This window comes from Geospiza fortis, unplaced genomic scaffold (genome assembly GCF_000277835.1).
Source record: "Geospiza fortis unplaced genomic scaffold, GeoFor_1.0 scaffold97, whole genome shotgun sequence".
NCBI lineage: Eukaryota > Metazoa > Chordata > Aves > Passeriformes > Thraupidae > Geospiza > Geospiza fortis.
The window spans coordinates 2,606,247-2,622,729 of NW_005054343.1; the positions used below are offsets into that span (position 1 = coordinate 2,606,247).

General features: G+C 41.8%; 1 protein-coding gene across 3 annotated transcripts in view; it reads left to right on the forward strand.

Annotated features, from left to right (window-relative positions):
* The window catches only part of NUP93 (nucleoporin 93), a 75,763-nt gene that overhangs the window by 33,445 nt on the left and 25,835 nt on the right, over positions 1 to 16,483 (forward strand). For all 3 annotated transcript variants that reach the window (XM_031058469.1, XM_005422738.3, XM_031058470.1), the window contains 2 exons: positions 12,248 to 12,310; positions 14,020 to 14,148. In XM_031058469.1, coding sequence (XP_030914329.1) covers positions 12,248 to 12,310; positions 14,020 to 14,148 — 192 coding nt within the window. The remainder of the gene's footprint in view (positions 1 to 12,247; positions 12,311 to 14,019; positions 14,149 to 16,483) is intronic.

Sequence of the window (16,483 nt, forward strand, 5' to 3'; positions counted from 1 at the left end):
CTCTTCCCTGGGCTATGAAAAGTCTATGGAAGTATTTTAAACAAAAAATAAAGATGCTACATGATTATGATTTTTTTTCTCCTGCTTTTCATTGTGGTGCAGAGATGTTGGTCCATTCTGTTTCCCCTGTTCTTACATGTGCACTTATGATTTATTTAGAAGACACGTTAAACTTTCTTTAATCTTATTTTGAAGTAAGGATTTCAAGTGTAAGACAAAAATAAGAGAGAAAATATTTCTATTCTTTCAAAGCAAATGAAGATATGTGGAGATTTGCTTCTTTTTGTTAATTTCTTAAATGAGGTGGTGAAGCATATTTGCTTAGTCAAGTGGAGTTTGCAGCCTAGGTCCCACCTCTCTTTCAAGTGAATAGGATACATTATGAAAAGGGTTAATCCAGTAAAGTTATAGTAAAGGGAAGCAGTCAGGGAATTAACATTTATATAAATGTGGTGGTCATGACTAGCTGGGTGGGTGGCAGCTCATTTAATGCTCCCAGATCTGGGAGACTTAAAGGCTGCATGAAACCGGGAGCTCTGCCTGGCTTTGGTATGGGGACAAAAGTACAGGGTGGGTTGATTTTTCTGCGTTTCATTCAGTTCTATTTTTGTATATGGAAGGAAGCATTTTAATAAAACATACTGTGCTGGGATGGCACCTGGGCTCTTTCAGTAGAGTGACTTTCCTCCTTTGGGTCTCCCTCCCCAAATATTAAGCTGCCTGTGTGCAGTGTTTGACACTCTTGCTTTTATCAACTGAGAAATTCTCAGAGGGAAGATGTGGAACAGTGGCATAGCATGGCCAAAAAGTTGCCTCTTCCAACCAGATTACCTGGGCAAAGGTGGGGGGGGGGGGTCTTTCCACAAGGCAGCTCAGCAAAAAAATCAAGTAAAGGGCAATTAAACGTGTGGTTTGCCTGTGTAAAAACATGGAGGAAACCATCCCATCCCCACTGACCCTGTATGGGAGACGACTCAGTTATCCTTGCAGTTAGTACAGTGTGGCAAATTATTTTCCTTTGTTTGAAGTGGGTGGGAGACAGACTTCAACTAAGCTCCATAAATTAACGTATGAAAAAATGACTGAGCCGCTGTAAAGAATAATTAGCTATAGGTCTCTTATAGCAGGGTTTTCCGTGATATCTGTTGGCAGTATCTGCACTTGACATTTAATTTACATTAAAGTCCAAAAGCTTGTGTGCCTTGTTAATGCAAGGTGCAAATAAAGGCATGCACTGCTAGACAGTTCCTTAGCCAGGGTGGAGTACAGCCAGAGGAGAAAAATGGAAACCTATTGTCTGTGGTGTATCCTCAGCACACCGGCCTTGTGCCCCAAGTCTGGAAAGTTTAAACCTTAGGTTTATTACACAATAGGAGAAATAAACTGAAAAAGGATAAAGTGTTCAAAAGCATACACTCAAATTCAGCAGAGAATTTGAGTGTATGCTTTTCTCTCTGAGCCCTTTAATGTCTAACATTTTAAAATATAAGTTGTATAATTATGACAGGCATATTCCAGACTTCTGCTCCTTAGTTTAATGATCTGTAATTAATAATTCATATGTAATTTAAATAATTAACTTTGTGAAATGTATCGGTAATGTAGTAAAGAAAAACCATTTCTAAAGACCATGGCATGTTTAAATTGAGGATTTAAGGATATCGTGACATATGTGAACTCCAAATTGCTTGCTTTCACTGTCAGTAAAATATTTATATTTATCCTAGGGGATAAGGTGTTATGTTGAAAATAGCTATTAGGTGAACAAAGTAGCTATTATTTATTTACAAATACTGAGGAAGAATGGGGTAGCTAACTTGGGCTTATTTTTTTTAACTCAGGTGGATGATTTTGCCAAATCATCTCATGTTATTTAAGAGGGCTGAACTTCAAATTTGCACATTTTCTTGACATTCCAGTGTGTATTAAAAAAAAAAAAAAGCCTACATTCTTCACTCTACATTGAATGTAATCTTGTCTCTTTGTCCTGTTAGCCACTAAGCGAAATAAAGTGAATTTAACTTGGGAAGGGTTTTCTTTCCCTGTATGTGTTTTTCTGAGAGACTTCAAACTGCAGTAGAAATGTTATAGGAACCCCTTTTGTGGAGGTACAGCACAGGGGTAAGCCACCTCTGCTGGATCAGGATGTGCATCCTGGTGTAACTTGGTTGTTGCATTTCCATTGCTGACAGGATTTTGATGTCTGAAGCAGGCGTTGTCCCTTTGAGGCAGTGAGCGTTCGCTGCCTGCCTCGCTTTCTGTCTGAAATGCAGATGGAGGCTAAAAGATGCTGCTTGGCTTTTCTTTTCATGGAGCAGAAAGATAACTCGCGCTCCTCGGGAGTGTTCAGGGAGTCGGTACGCAGGCTTTCAGCTGTGGGATGGGGGCACAGCAGCCGAAATCTTTCTGCTTGAGTCAGCCTGAGAACAGGGACAGTGTGAGGCTCAGTACTGCCAGGCTCACTACTTGAATCCAGAGGAGGTAAAGAGAACTGATTTTTTCATTACTGTTTTTTTTTACCTACAGTTTCAGACTAACTTGAAGGCATTTAACTGTTTCAACTCATCTGAAATTGTGAAGGAAGATATGTGGAAATATCAATCATGTTTCAGTTTTCAAAAAAATCCAGAGAACATCCTTGTTTCTCACAAACAGCAAGGTTACACGTTCCCAGTCAGACAAGCAGAAGGATAAAGCACTTAGCAAGGGGCAAGGGATGGGGGGGACTGAAGGACTGCAATAAAATTTTAGAAGTGAATTAGAGAAGGCTGGGTGTTAATGAGTAGCAGGATTGTTTAATAATTTGCCCCTCTTGCTGGTGATCCATCAGAAATGTCATTTTGGGATAAGGAATACTTTATTGATTGATTGGGGTGACTGTTTGGCTTTGGATGTGATACTGAGAAATGAATTTTCTGCTGCCAGGTTAAGTGGGTTTTTGTGGTTACCTATATGTTAAGGTCAATATACAGTTAGTCCAGCAGCAGACACTGCAAGCTTGTCTGTGTGCCTCCTTTATGCCTTTTGCTTCTCTTTTCAAACTATTGCCTTACTAGCCAGTGTTTTCTGTGGGATTCAGAGAGATACAGAGCTGGACACTCCTCTTTCCTCAGTTGTATCAATTTTTCCTGTGATGCCCATGAATTTCCAGCGGCTGCTTTCTCAGCTTGCAATTTCTTAGGAGACTCCTCGCCAGCTCCCAGTACAGGGAATTGAGGTGTGGTCTGCAGTAGCAACTGTGCTTCGTCCATGCCCCTGCCATGCAGGGACGTGACGCGGGCAGAAATTCAGCATACAGGTTTCATTTGTCATCGTGTTATTCGAGCATGGTTTCCTCTTAGAGCAGGGAGAATGCACAGCTACTTCTTGAGGAAACGTGGAGTAACCACGATGCTAAAATGGCAGCGAAAGAAATAAGAAAATGGCGTCATCAGTGAAATTGGTTTCGATGGCTTGATTTGAGGGCGTCCTGCCTGGTGCGAGCATGTTTCCAGCAAGAGGTATTACATTACAGCCTAAGATAAGACTGTACAGTGAAGGTATTAAATCATTTAAATCTGTAGGTTTTTTCACAGTATTCCCTTAAAAAACATGATACCAGAGAGGCGGGTATAGCGGCTTATTCTAGTGGATGATCAGAACTTATGTTCGTTTGCATGCTACAAATATTTTTATTATGGGATTACATTGTGGATCTCAAGCCCACTGGTATTATCTCATGATTTAATTTACTTAAATTCCAAAAAGAGGCAAAGCCTTGAGTTTTGATTGTGGATCTCTTGACGTATTTGTGATTTTTGTAGGCTTGTATTTTTTATTCAGGATCATAATGCAAGGACTTGTATAGCACAGGGGAGAGGCTGTAGCCACTCATCATAGCACTGAGCAAAGCCCCACACTAAGGTCATCTCTCTGCATTCAAAATGTCAAGAAAAACAGGTAGCCATATATTTGGAAAGTTGATGAATGAGCTCGGGTTTCAGACTGTGTGGTCTGTTCGCTCTGTGCTGATGCCAGTGCCACAGGAGATGGGCTTTCCATGGGTCCTGCTGCTGCTCCTGCTGGCCTGATCTGTGTGGAGACATTCCCTCACCCAAGAAGTCGTAATTCCAAGTGAGATAGTCCTGTGTTTAATTGCCTTTGTGACATTTTGGTTTCTTTGTCTTGATTAAGACAAACAGAAATGCCATCTGAGGTGTTTTCAGGTGTAATGTACCAGCTGAACAAGCTTCTTCTAGAGTAATGTCTCCTACTGCCACAGTTGGCTGGCAAGAGTCTCTCTACCTTCTTTCTAGTTTTCCATTTTTATGTTTATTCAATTAATAAAACACAGACGTTTATATTCCTGATAAAAATATTCAGGAATGTAAAGATAGTAATATCTTTCTAGTTCAAGTTTTTTATGTTCATTGTTACTCCTGTTCTTTTCATGACCTTTTCAGCAGGTTAGGGCTATTCTAGACTTTCTGTTTTGGCATTGCACAGATCTCCTTTGTGCTTTATACTTTGAAAGGACCTGGGATTGTTGTTGGACCACTCCCAGTTATATCATAGGGAGAAGGAAAATGAGTATGTGCCTGGAGAGAAAGACAGGATCACTAGAGAAAGTAGCACTGTTGTTCACGCTACTTTTGTGTTGCATTAACAATTGCTGTCAAAAATGATCTGTGTAGTGGAGGCTGGTGATTGTATGTGAAACAGAACTTTATTCTAATCAACTTTGCTGCAAAATTTTGGATTAAGAAATGTATTATCTTGGTTTTATGCTATTAAAGTCTTTGTGACTTTGAAAAAAAGCTACAGCATTCCCATGCACTGTGCAGCCCAACATAACAGGGCAACAATTTTTAAAACTCTGAAAATGAGAAACTAACTTGTGTAATTGAAGTTCTGTTGATTTCACTGTGATGGAGGGGAAAGACAACAAGTAGTATGGATAATTACTAATATTTTAATAATTAGGTATGTTGTGTAAGCAGTATATAAATTATATATATTGTGATGATTGATATATTGTGGTGTTTTTTAAAACTCATGTCCTACTTCACTCATTCTAATTGCACTTAGATTTGTTAAGTCTTGGAAATGTCTTTGACATATTTTTAAAGAAATCGAAAGTACACAGGAATGCTGCAATGAGTTCTCATGTTATGTCAGGAGTTAAGCCACGTGTAAGTACAGTTTTAAATGAAATACTGGAATCTCATAGTGCATGAACTCACTGAGCATCCTGTGTTGAATTAGAAACTAAAATTAAGCGGAGTCATGTTTCTTGCCAGCAGTGATGATCTCCATTTATACATGGAACAAGTAGTGCCACATAGCAGAGTTCGATTTTGGCGCTGCTGAGTGCCTGGCGCAATATTCCTGCAGGCAATCTGAGCAGTGGTATTTTTCTAGACATTTCCAGTATGATAAAGCTGTACTTCCTGTATGTTTCATGGTAAATTTTGCTTCTATTCACTGCAGATACCTGAGCTCTCCTTGCTGGCCACGTGCTGCAGATGTGCTCTGGAGGACTGCGGTTGGGTTGGGATGTGGTGGTGCCTCTCAGTGCTGGGGATGGTTTGATATTAACTGATGGTTTGGTATAAGCCTTCTATGCTTAATGGATGGTGTCCTGGCTGAAGTGAGCACTAGGAGGTGTTTGTATTTCTTCCCTTCAAGCCTGTATGTCTGAGGAACACATTTCCAGTCTTCACTTGCCAGATTCAAACAGGCCCAGCAAGAGTCAAAGAGCATGCACCATCTGCCCCTGCTTATGTTAGAGCTGATCCGTGATTTTCCCAAGGAATGCTTCTTTCAGCAGTTTGAGTTTCTCCTGTCATGGCTAGAAGGAATAATGATATTTATCCAACACAGCAAAATCCAATGTTCCTGGATACCGTCTTAAGATTACTGTGAAAGCTGCATGAATTTCACAGATCAAACAGTCTAACCAGTAAAATAATACAGAAAAGAGTGCTAGATCTTTGCATTGCAGGCACTAACCAGCAGCAGAGAGCTCTTTGTAAATATTTGCTTAAGGCTCACTCTGTAACACGGATTAAAGACTGTGTTCAAACCTGGTCACTGCATCAACATGTGCCGATGGCGAGGTAGGGGAGGCTTGTTCCTGCCCCAGTGCTTGTCTCTGGGAAAGGCTGTTCTGTGCATCTTCCATGGTGCACACAACCCCAGGGAGAGCCTTGTGGGCAAGTGGAGGTGCCCCTCTTGTTCTGCACTGTGCGTGGGCTCCAGCCTGGCCTGCATTGACTCCTGCTGCTGCTGGGGTGAGGCCCAGGTTGCTGCTTCTCCATCATGGATGGAAGACAGTATTATAGCTCTGCAAAATTTGATTTTGCTGTAGCAGGAAGCCACTTTAATAACCCTGAAGTAATCTTTAAAATTGCTACTAGTCACGCAAGGAAGCAGCGATGAAGGCAGGCTTTGTATATATTAATGACTTACTGCCACTGAAATGCTATTGTCTTGCAGAGTGAGGAAGAATTCTAGCTTGACTCTCAAACCAGCTGATCATGAATATTGACTGCAAGTGTGTAGCACAGTCACAGTGCACAGGGGGATGTGATTTGACCTCTGTGAAGGCAGGTAGCAGAGCAGCAGATCTTCCCCAGACCCAGTGTTTGGCTGTATTAGCACAGTTTTGTGTTCTAGCTATTGCTATGTGCTTTTCCCTTTTCAACTTCAACATGGCTGTTGCTTTGAAAGTCTCTGATGCAACAGCAGGCTCTTAGGTCTTATCAAACTCTAAAGTCTTCTGGTTTTTCCCTGCTTTTTCTGTTCAGTCAACAGGGAATTAAAAATGTTACAGGATTTCCCACTCTAAATGTGATGGTAAGGAAGTTGAGAAATGTATGTTTTAGTTTGACAAGTGCAGCTGTCTAAGGCTAGGGAAATGTTGTATTGCTAAATCCTTAAATTGAACAACGTATAGAGCTATGGGATGAGACTCATCAGACTGTCCTTTCCAGTGGACCTTTTGGTCTGTGTACAATGATGCACTCCTTGCCTCTCATGCAGCTTTGAAGTGATACTGACTGGTGAATCACCTTTCTTTGGGTTATCTTCCTCTCTGCCCTCAGTCTGTTTTGGCCCCATAGCAGTTTTGCCATCTGAAGCTCTCCAAGGAGGAAGCCAATTTCACAAATGCTCTTGGCTCGATGTGCTTGGTAGCTGATCTTTGGGCATCTGCCTTGCTGCTTTGAAGGGCACGGTATTGCACAGGCCAAAGTATGTAGTGAAGCTGCTTATCTGCATGGCTTTAGCCCAAAAAACCTGATGCTTTCTGAAAAACAAATCATGGGAGGCCTAGGGAAGCTTCCATATTGTATTCCACATGGTGGTGTCACACATACAAAGGAAGAGTGAATAGACTGAAACACTGCCCATGCTACATTGGTGTGTCACCATCTTCAGGAATACAATGGTTGGTCATGACTCTTCACCCTTTGGCCTATTTAAAGCCAGCCAGCAAGCACTGATGCTTGTGTCAGCACAAACAATAATTTAGATTTAAAAAGTGACAGGTAGTTTTGCTTCATTTTCTGTTTCCAGAGAGAACATGGCCAGGAGGGTTGTGCCAGGGTACACCACCTCAGGAGTAGGCTCAGAAGTGTCCATGTTTTCAGTAGGATTGTATTTATTTCTTAGCAAATTATTTCTTAGAATTGCTAGTAGAAATACTAAATTCAGGTGCTTCACCTGGATTTGCCAGAGTGATTTTTGTTAACTGTCCCTGCTGGATTCACTGGATCTACTGGAAATCCAGCACTTGGAAATATTTTAATCAAAGAGCAATTGACTTGAAATGGTCCCAGATTGTTCATTTCATTTTCTTCTTTCTTTCTGTGCCAGTGAAAAAGTACCCATTGCTGTCACCATCCAAAGCCTCAATATACTATTTGGCAACACTCGCTTTCTCTTGACAGCTTGAACACTAAGATCAAGTATTAAAAGTATGGCCTGGCTGATGAAAGTAATTAAGAGACTTCTCTCAGCCAGGAGAGTTTACTAACCTCATTTACTGCAGTAAGTGGAAGAGACTTTCAGTCTCCTGTCAAAAAGAGACCATTGGTGTGTGCACGTGTGCCCTTTTGTACTGATAATGAACTGCTGGAATTCAGGCTGGAGCAAGGCAGGTGCTGGTTGCTGTCAAACCAGCCTGTGTCAGTCTGTGGCTGAGATGAGAGGTACTAGTGCAGCAAGCACAGGCTGCCAGGGCTCCTGCCCTGCCCTTCCACTGTGGGGCTGCTGCTACAAACCATCATCGAGGGAAGCAGAGTGATGCTGGATTTCAGCAAAAAGGGCAGACTGTGAGATCAGGCTGAAATTCAAGGAGTAGGAGATCCAGGAGGATCTGGAATGTGCTTAGGAAAGATGCTGAGAGTCAGTAGATGTGTAAGTGTAAGCGGGACTTCGCGAGAAGCTGGAACCCGAGGGTGTGAGAGTGGGTGTGTTTCTGTGCCTGTGTCCCTGTTTTGCAAACACCATCGCATCGGATATTGTACAAATGGTGTGTGGGAAACATTCAGCAGTGAGTGCTGCAGAGAACTGGTGATGGAGAAGAGTTATGCTGCTTCTCTTCCAAACTAGATGCAGGAAGGATGTGTGGGAGTCAGACAGTAAAAGAGAGGAAAATCAAAAGCTACTCACTAAAGGAGGGTAGAGTGATGTGCCATTAAGGCTCTGTGAGCTTTTTGCATAAACCTGCCTCAGGGAAGTAAGATTTTCATTTTCAAGCAGAATCCAGTCTACGCTGGGATCCCTGCACTGGCAGAGCTTGTGCAGGGGGAGCTGCAAGGTGAGGTTTTCACCTCTGAGATTACAGCAATGCTCCTGTTGGCTGTTCCTATCTTTGCCATCTGCCTCTGTGAAATAGCCTTTTGTCTCCTAACAATAATCTCTGTTCTCCTCCCGCTTTTCTCTTTGGAAGCTGAATATGAAGCAATGTCTGTTACTCGTTGTACAATCAGCAGCATCTCCCCTGAGAGGGCAGCTCCTGCTTTGTGGGCCGTGCGCTCCCTGTGCGTGCTGAACGCTGCACCTCCGTATCCTCTTACAGGCTGCCAGTGTTCGTGGCAAAGTCAAACCTTGCCTCTGGGACTGCAGAAAGCTTTTAGGGCACATGTAACTGGTGAGCACAACCAGCACTGTTCACAGCCCAGCCTTCTGAAGAGATACGTGATCCCTTAACGTGACCTGGGATTTCTGAGGACAACAATTCTCTGATGTAAAGTGCATCTCTGCCATCTCTCTGCCTATCCTTGTTCCGGGGCTCTGCTTTTTCATGCAGAGGAGGTGCATTTGTGTGCATTTATGTATATCCGTGAAATCGTGTCTGGTGATCTAAGTGTAGTGCGCCACTAGGTGGCAACGCAATAAATCCAGGGAATCCTGCAGCCAGCCAAACGCACCTCCCTTTCTTAAGGAGTGAAATTCTGGCCACCAAAGCCTGGAGTGGCACCCCTAGGAGCTCTTATTTGGCCTAACTAAGTAGAAGCAGCTCGCACAAGCAGTAATAGGAGCTCCAGCATCAGTTACTGAAACTCCCTCTTATGAGGTTTAACAATTAGCCTGTAATTAACTGAAGCAGAAATTGTCATGCTAGAGTCATAATGTTTAGCACAAGACATAGGGCAACCTTTTAAAAATGGATTTCTCCTTAGTGAGGCATTACAGATGTTATTTGGAATATGTGAGGATTTTATTTTGCTAAAGAAGTAGTTTTTGAGATTGAAAAAGATAATTATCATCCTCTAATTGGCATTTGGTGTAATGTGATCCCTTAAACGGACCTTGTAGAGCTCTCTGGGAGCTGGGTGGTTTCATTAAGATACTCAGCCTGGATTTACTGACATCAAGGGAAGTTCAAGCACATCTGAAGTTACTGTGTTGATTACCATCATTGCTGTGTACGTTTCTAGGCAGGTACCTGTTAGTGCACACATCCCTGAATGGAAAAGAGTGGAAGACCAAGGGCAGGAAAGGTAGGACTTGTATCTCTTGGGATTTTCAGGAGTCCAGTGCTCACAGAGCAGTCAGGGAGCCAGGCACCCAGGACCTCTGCAACCTCACACCCTCCATCACATCCAGGTAACTGTAGGTATGTGTCTTGGAGACAGTGGGCTGGTTTTGCCTGTAAAGTTAGCAGTGTTGTTAAAATACAGCTAACACACTGTTCTCTGCAGCATCAGATATCTACCATCAGAAATGGGTCTGTCTCTTCTGTTCTGTGTGTGCTCTGAGTGTCTAGAAGCATTGCTTGTTTTAATTCCAGATAATTTTCTGGAATTAAATTAATCTTTCTCCATTTTAGGTTGAAGGTGGGGAAATGAAAACAAAAGAAGGAACCCAGAAAACTCGTTGTCCTCCCAGAGTCCTTCTACCCATGCAGGCAGGGACAAGCCTTGCAAGGCAGGTCTCCACCCTTCTCCTGCACAGAGCTGAGGCTGGGTCTTGGCCCAGTTCAGTGACTGCGGCAGCCCTTGTCTCAGTGACAGCTGCTGTAATAGCTGGTCCCCAGACGTGTGCAAGGATCTGGATTTAGCTTCCTTTTTTTCAGGTTGTAACTGTGATTTCTCTGTGGGCATTGTCTAAAAATAAAGCAGGACCTGTCTGCTGGTGAAATGAAGAATAGGCTGGCTCGGGGTGACCGCTCCCTCCCGTGTGTAATTCAGGGCTGTTTCTGGGGAACTGCACCGCACGTCCCTTGGAGGATGGCAGCTTGTTCTCTCTCTGGTGTACAGAAAAGGGTCACCGTCTTATTTCCAGCTGAAGGGGGTCACAGCCTGTCCCATGTACCTCAAATGCTCGTTCTACATATTTCAGAAGGAGAGGGTGCAGTGCCCTTTATTTCACATGCTGGTGCTGGGGAGCGGGAAGCAAGCAGCACACCTGTGTGACAGTGTCCTGCCAGATTGCTTCAGAATGGGGAGATTTCAACTGCTCCTCACCTCCCAGAGCTAAGTATCACTCTGTGATACCTGTGGTTGTATATATTACTGCTGTAGGGCAGTTTCTAAGACCTACCATAAATACTTTTTTTCCAAAAAGCCCAAATCTCCCTGTGTCACCGCAGGAATTCTTTGCAGGAAGATGGGGAGACTAAAAGGCACAAAATTGTCCTGATTCCTGACAAATTTAGTTGGACACTGCTGCCAACTGTGTTTTCTCTTTATAAAAGCATAAAGCACGGTCCACTGAGTTCCCTCTCTCTGGGTTTGTTAGCAGCTTTTGGTTTTAGAGCTGTGGAGTCAGTATACAGACTTTTAAGATATTAGCACTTAATGGAGTTGATAATTTATAGCTGATTACTTCAGAGGGATACAAAAGCTTCTTTTTCTTTTTAATGATCTGAATAATGATTAAGCTGAAGTCTGGGCATACAAATCAGCTTGATTTATTAATTGGTGATGTAACAGTGAAAATTCAAAATAAAGATATGCATGTTAAAATGTGATAAACACATCCTATTGTTGTCTCTGTGTGCTACTGCATTTTACCCCACAGCTACTTGTTTAAAGTTAAAACTTCATTTTTATATTTCCTAGTATAGGTCATAAAGGTAACTTTTGGGATAAGGAGTTAACAGCTCATCTAAATCAGTTTGTTTACACACACCTGACCTCTTTGAGATTTACTCATGTACTGAGAATTAAAAATACAGTTCTTCCTTTTTACCCACTCCAGCTGTTTTCATGGAGAGAAGTTGTGTGGTAAACTTCTTCTGTATGCTTTCCAACTGTTTAGTTATTTCCATCTTTCCTCATCTGACTGTTTTAAAGGCTCTTTTTCACAGTTGTATCGGTCCTCCAAGAGTTCCACTTCTGCCTGAAGCTGCCAAGTCAAAGCCTGTTTTATTTTTTTTTTCAGCATACTCAAGTCCAACAATCTTATCTTGGCTTATCGCTCCTACCAGCTTTCATCCTAGCTCCCTCAAATGGAGAGCAAGAGGAGGCAGATGCTGGGACACAGAGATAAAAGAGAATAGAAGCAGGACATTTCACTTGGATTTAATGCATATTGAAAGGGGGGATTAATGCATTTTCATTTCCACATTGCTCTTGATGGGCATCTTACTGTATCTTTGGTGAAGTAAAGTGACCTTTAAACTTCTTGGGACTGGACTGCAGAGAGAGCTCTTGAGCACTTTTTAGAGCTGAAAAAGCTGAGTACTACAGTATGTATCTGATGTTAGTGCAAGGCTGATTTTTTTGGCTGAAGTTCTCTTTCTCCTTTTCTGCAGGGATTCCTGAAGAATGAAAAAGATAATGCATTGCTGTCTGCCATTGAAGAGTCTAGGAGGAGGGTAAGTCAGAAAGAAGCACCATCGTTTTTGCCTAAAAACAAACAGGAGAGGTTTGCAGAGTCCAGTTTTCTTCCCTTGAAAGGGATCAGTACTTAGTCTGTAAGAAAAAGACGGAGTTACTCTTCCCCCTTCATCTCCTGTATGTTCACCTCTGAACAAATAGTTGTTTTGCAGATCATCTGAGCAGCAAGTTGTTTACTGATAAGAAATTCATCTAATCCTGTTTCTGAATCTATTTGTGCTTTTGGTATCTGTCATGTTCTGGGACAGTGATTTTCACAATTGAATTATGCAGCATGGAAAAATGCTTCCTGTTGTTTGTCTTGTAACTCCTTCTTGGAAATGTCATTCCATACCTCGTAGTGCTCGTGTTATGATTGTTTCCCTCCATGTATCCTGGGGGCATCAGGTTTAGAACTGAGCCTGTGTTTCTTTCAAATGCTAAGAAATAGTACGTAAGCATCATAAAATTATTTCAATTACATAAAATTATCTGTAACTATTGAAGCATGTTTAAAACCCTGTGATTATAGTGAAGGTACAAGTAAAACCTATATCCTGCCATGAAAGTATAAAGTGAATTTTCTAATGCAACAAAGAAACACAAACCTTAAGCTCTAGTTGCATGCTTGCACTGTAATTAAATGTTTGCCAAATGTCATTGTCTCATATCAGTTCTTTCTTCTGAGGAATGTTTTGCTCATTGATTGACAATATTATAACAGTGAACTGCAATGAAATGAAAAACTTAGCCAAGCAAGATATTTAGTTGAGTATATTGCAGCACAGAGCTATATGAACAGGAAAGAAGACACAATATAGCTTATTCTCTATTTAGAATTAGTGGAGAGTTTCTTATTTCCTGTGGTGATATACCTGAGGCTGTTAGTCTCACCCCAACAATAACAGAAAAGGTAGTGAAGCATCTTCTCTATCCTAATGCTATTGCCAAAATAAGAGAATATTTCCCTTACTGAGGGAAAAGCTGTTTCCTCCCATATGTTCCCCAATTGGATCTGAAGACAATGTAGCACATCAGCCATTTTAAAGGTAAAGGTTATTTTTTCTTGAGATTTCATTTTCCTGTGTGCTTTCCCAAGTTACGTTCCTGGTGAAAGAGGCTTCCTGATTCTTTGACACTGGTTTATTTTCCCTTAATATTTTGATTTTTATTTTATCCTATTTCCCATTTAAAAGAAAAATACATTGGTAAAGACCTGAAAATGATTATGGACAATAAACACACATCTTTGTTAAGAATGCAGCGAGTCAGACATTTGTAGCCTCCAGGAAGGTGAAAAGCTATTGGTCACTAGAGAAGTTAAGTCTCAACAAACCACACAGATCAGTGATGAACCTGGGTATTGTGTGTGTGCTGCTAAGTTAAAAAAGGAAGCTTTCTGATTTTCTTCCTGCTCAGATTCCTGTGCTGCCATGCCATGGAAGAGACACAATTTCCCTCTATTACCTGCTGGGGGTATGTGAGAGTTGTCTTAATTCCATGTACACCTACTTTCTGAATCCCATTGTACCTGAACAGGAAGGCTGTTAAAATAACATGCAGCACACCATTAGCTCTTGAGGGCTGACCTGGTTGATTTATGTAGTTGCTGTTTTCTATTTCATTTTCGGGCTTGTCTATTAATAGCAGAGGTAGGCTGGTGAGTGTTTCTATATGTTCCTTAGCTCTTGTTCTTCTTCACCAACAGACTTTTGCCATGGCTGAGGAGTATCACCGAGAATCAATGCTGGTTGAATGGGAACAGGTGAAACAAAGGATTCTTCATTCTCTGCTTGCATCAGGGGAAGATGCTCTTGATTTCACCCAGGAGAATGAGGTAACTCTGTCTTTCTAAATGCTGTGTGCAGTCACGCACAGCATTGTACACAGCTGGCATTCCAGCACTGCTGAAACCACCTCTGAAATATTCTGCAACTACAACTGTGTGAAAATGAGAAATATAAAATCCCTATTTAATTCTAGAATGGCTCTGACTAGCAAAATGCATTGTCTAGCAGAATATCAAACCTTTGTGATGGTTTCTATTTATTGGCTGATGGGTACAGGCAATGGAGCTGCTGTTGTTGAAGCTGTGTTTTGAGCAACATATGTGCTGGCTGGAAACTTAGTCACAAACATATTCTAGGTCAGTATACCCAGGGGATAGAAAACACACTGGGGGCTTCAGGAAACCCTTGTGATGTGACACCAGGGAGTTTCTCAGGTGCAGTTGTGCTTACACATAGGTCTTAGAATGTCTCTTCCCCTTATCACTGTGTGCTAGCCTGGATTTATGGCTTTTCTTAGGAGGCTGATGAAGTCTCTCAGGTTTCTTGGCAAAACCAAATGAATAAACAACAACAACAAAGAAAAAGCTTTCCTTTTTATCTTGCTGGCTCATGCAGACCAGATTAGAATTTTGTACTGCTCAGACCTCTAGTGTTCAGGTTAATCCAGCAGTGACCAAATCCTTTGGGCAAGACTGACCTCGTGTTTAACAAAAGAGATACTGACTATCATCTTAAAACATTCCTTATCTTCTGTTACAATTTAAAGCTTTACAGTTTATTCTCTTAAATAAAATGCTTCAGTTAAATGAGTAGAGCAAAGCAGAGTTACCTGCAGGGTGTTGGGAACCCAGCTCCTCTGAGCTGAAAGCATCAGACAGCAGCTGTGATCCCTGGAGCACAAAGTTACATCACTGCTGCTGCACTGTGCTCATGAAAATGCTCACTTTGAGAGGAGAGGGGATAGGGAGTGTGGGGATGCAAGTTGCTGTGCTTTCAGGCTGAAAAAGAAACATGTTTCTTATAGCCATGTTTTCCACCCATGGAAGTGAATTCTTGTTCATTGGGATGACCTGCAAGTATACTGAAATAAAAAAAGCCCTTGGTGCTAATGTGGTATGACCTGTATAGGGATTTGGAAATAATTAAAATTGTTAATGAAATGTCCCTTTCTGATTACTGTTCTTTTAAATATAGGTTAATCCCAGTTAGCATACCTATTTTTATAGAGGCTGTCTTCCCCAGAAAATAGTTACTGATACTTTACCGGGACTTCTCAAAGGTTGTCCAGCTTTCCAATATTAGAAATGCTAAATAATGCAGACTGGATTAATTTTAAACTAGGAACAGCTATCCCATTATTTTAGGATGTGAATCTGAAGACTTGGCAGTTACACTGACAGCTTCTAACATCTTTGGTTTGTGTGCTAGTTACTGGTATGGGGTTTTCCTTTTGGAATGTGGATGTTAACTGCTAGCAGAAGTAATTTAATAACCCACTCTGAGCAGGTAAAACCCCTATTCTGGTGTTTCATTGTCAAGTGGACGCTACCCCCAGTCCAAGGCACTTGAGATGCCAAGCATCAAATTGGTGTGAGGGAGGAGGGGAGAAAACTCAGCTCCTAATGTTTCTGGTGAATGTGTTTAAAGACTCAATGTACACTATCACTCAGTAATACTCCACTCTGTTTCAAAGCTTTCATAGTAGCAGTATGTCATTTCAAGAGCATTTAAAATCCTTGATATATTCTAGTCTTAGCCTCAAGAAGTCAAAGGTCTGAGAGGTTTGAAGTGCATCTACTGTGTTAAAAGCCTGTTATCTAACCTCCCCACAGCAGGTTGTTCTTCTAAAGCCTTGTTCCAGTCAAATAAGTTTTTTGTGTGTATGTGACACAAACAGACACAGCCTGTAGAATATAGTAGAGCTTTAATTGATATCCTCTGGAGATGGAGAATCAGCTGAAAAGGCACAGATCCAAACGCAGCAGGGGGCCGGTCTGCCTGCGAGCCAATTCTCAAGCTTTGGGCAAGCTAATTTGGGCAGAGGGAAATACCAACACATTATTCATGGAAATAAGACCAATTAACAAGCAAAGCTCGCGATTCAAAGAACCTAGTGCAGGACTTGCCATTAAGGTTTTCTGTTTCCCCCTTGTCCTTCAGCCTGGCCACCTTCTTGTCAGGGAAAACCAGAGCTGATAAAAAGGTGCTTCTTGTGGGGCTGGAAAGGGATGAAAGCCTGAGTTTTGTCTTCAAGATATCAAACACCTGTGGTCTGAAGGTATTTGTCCTGACTGTTGTGCCATGAGGTGCCAAGGCGTTTCCTTTGTCCTTTTCCAAGTTTTTCCTTATTCCAGCTTTTTCTTTCTTCTGCCCTTGCCGCAA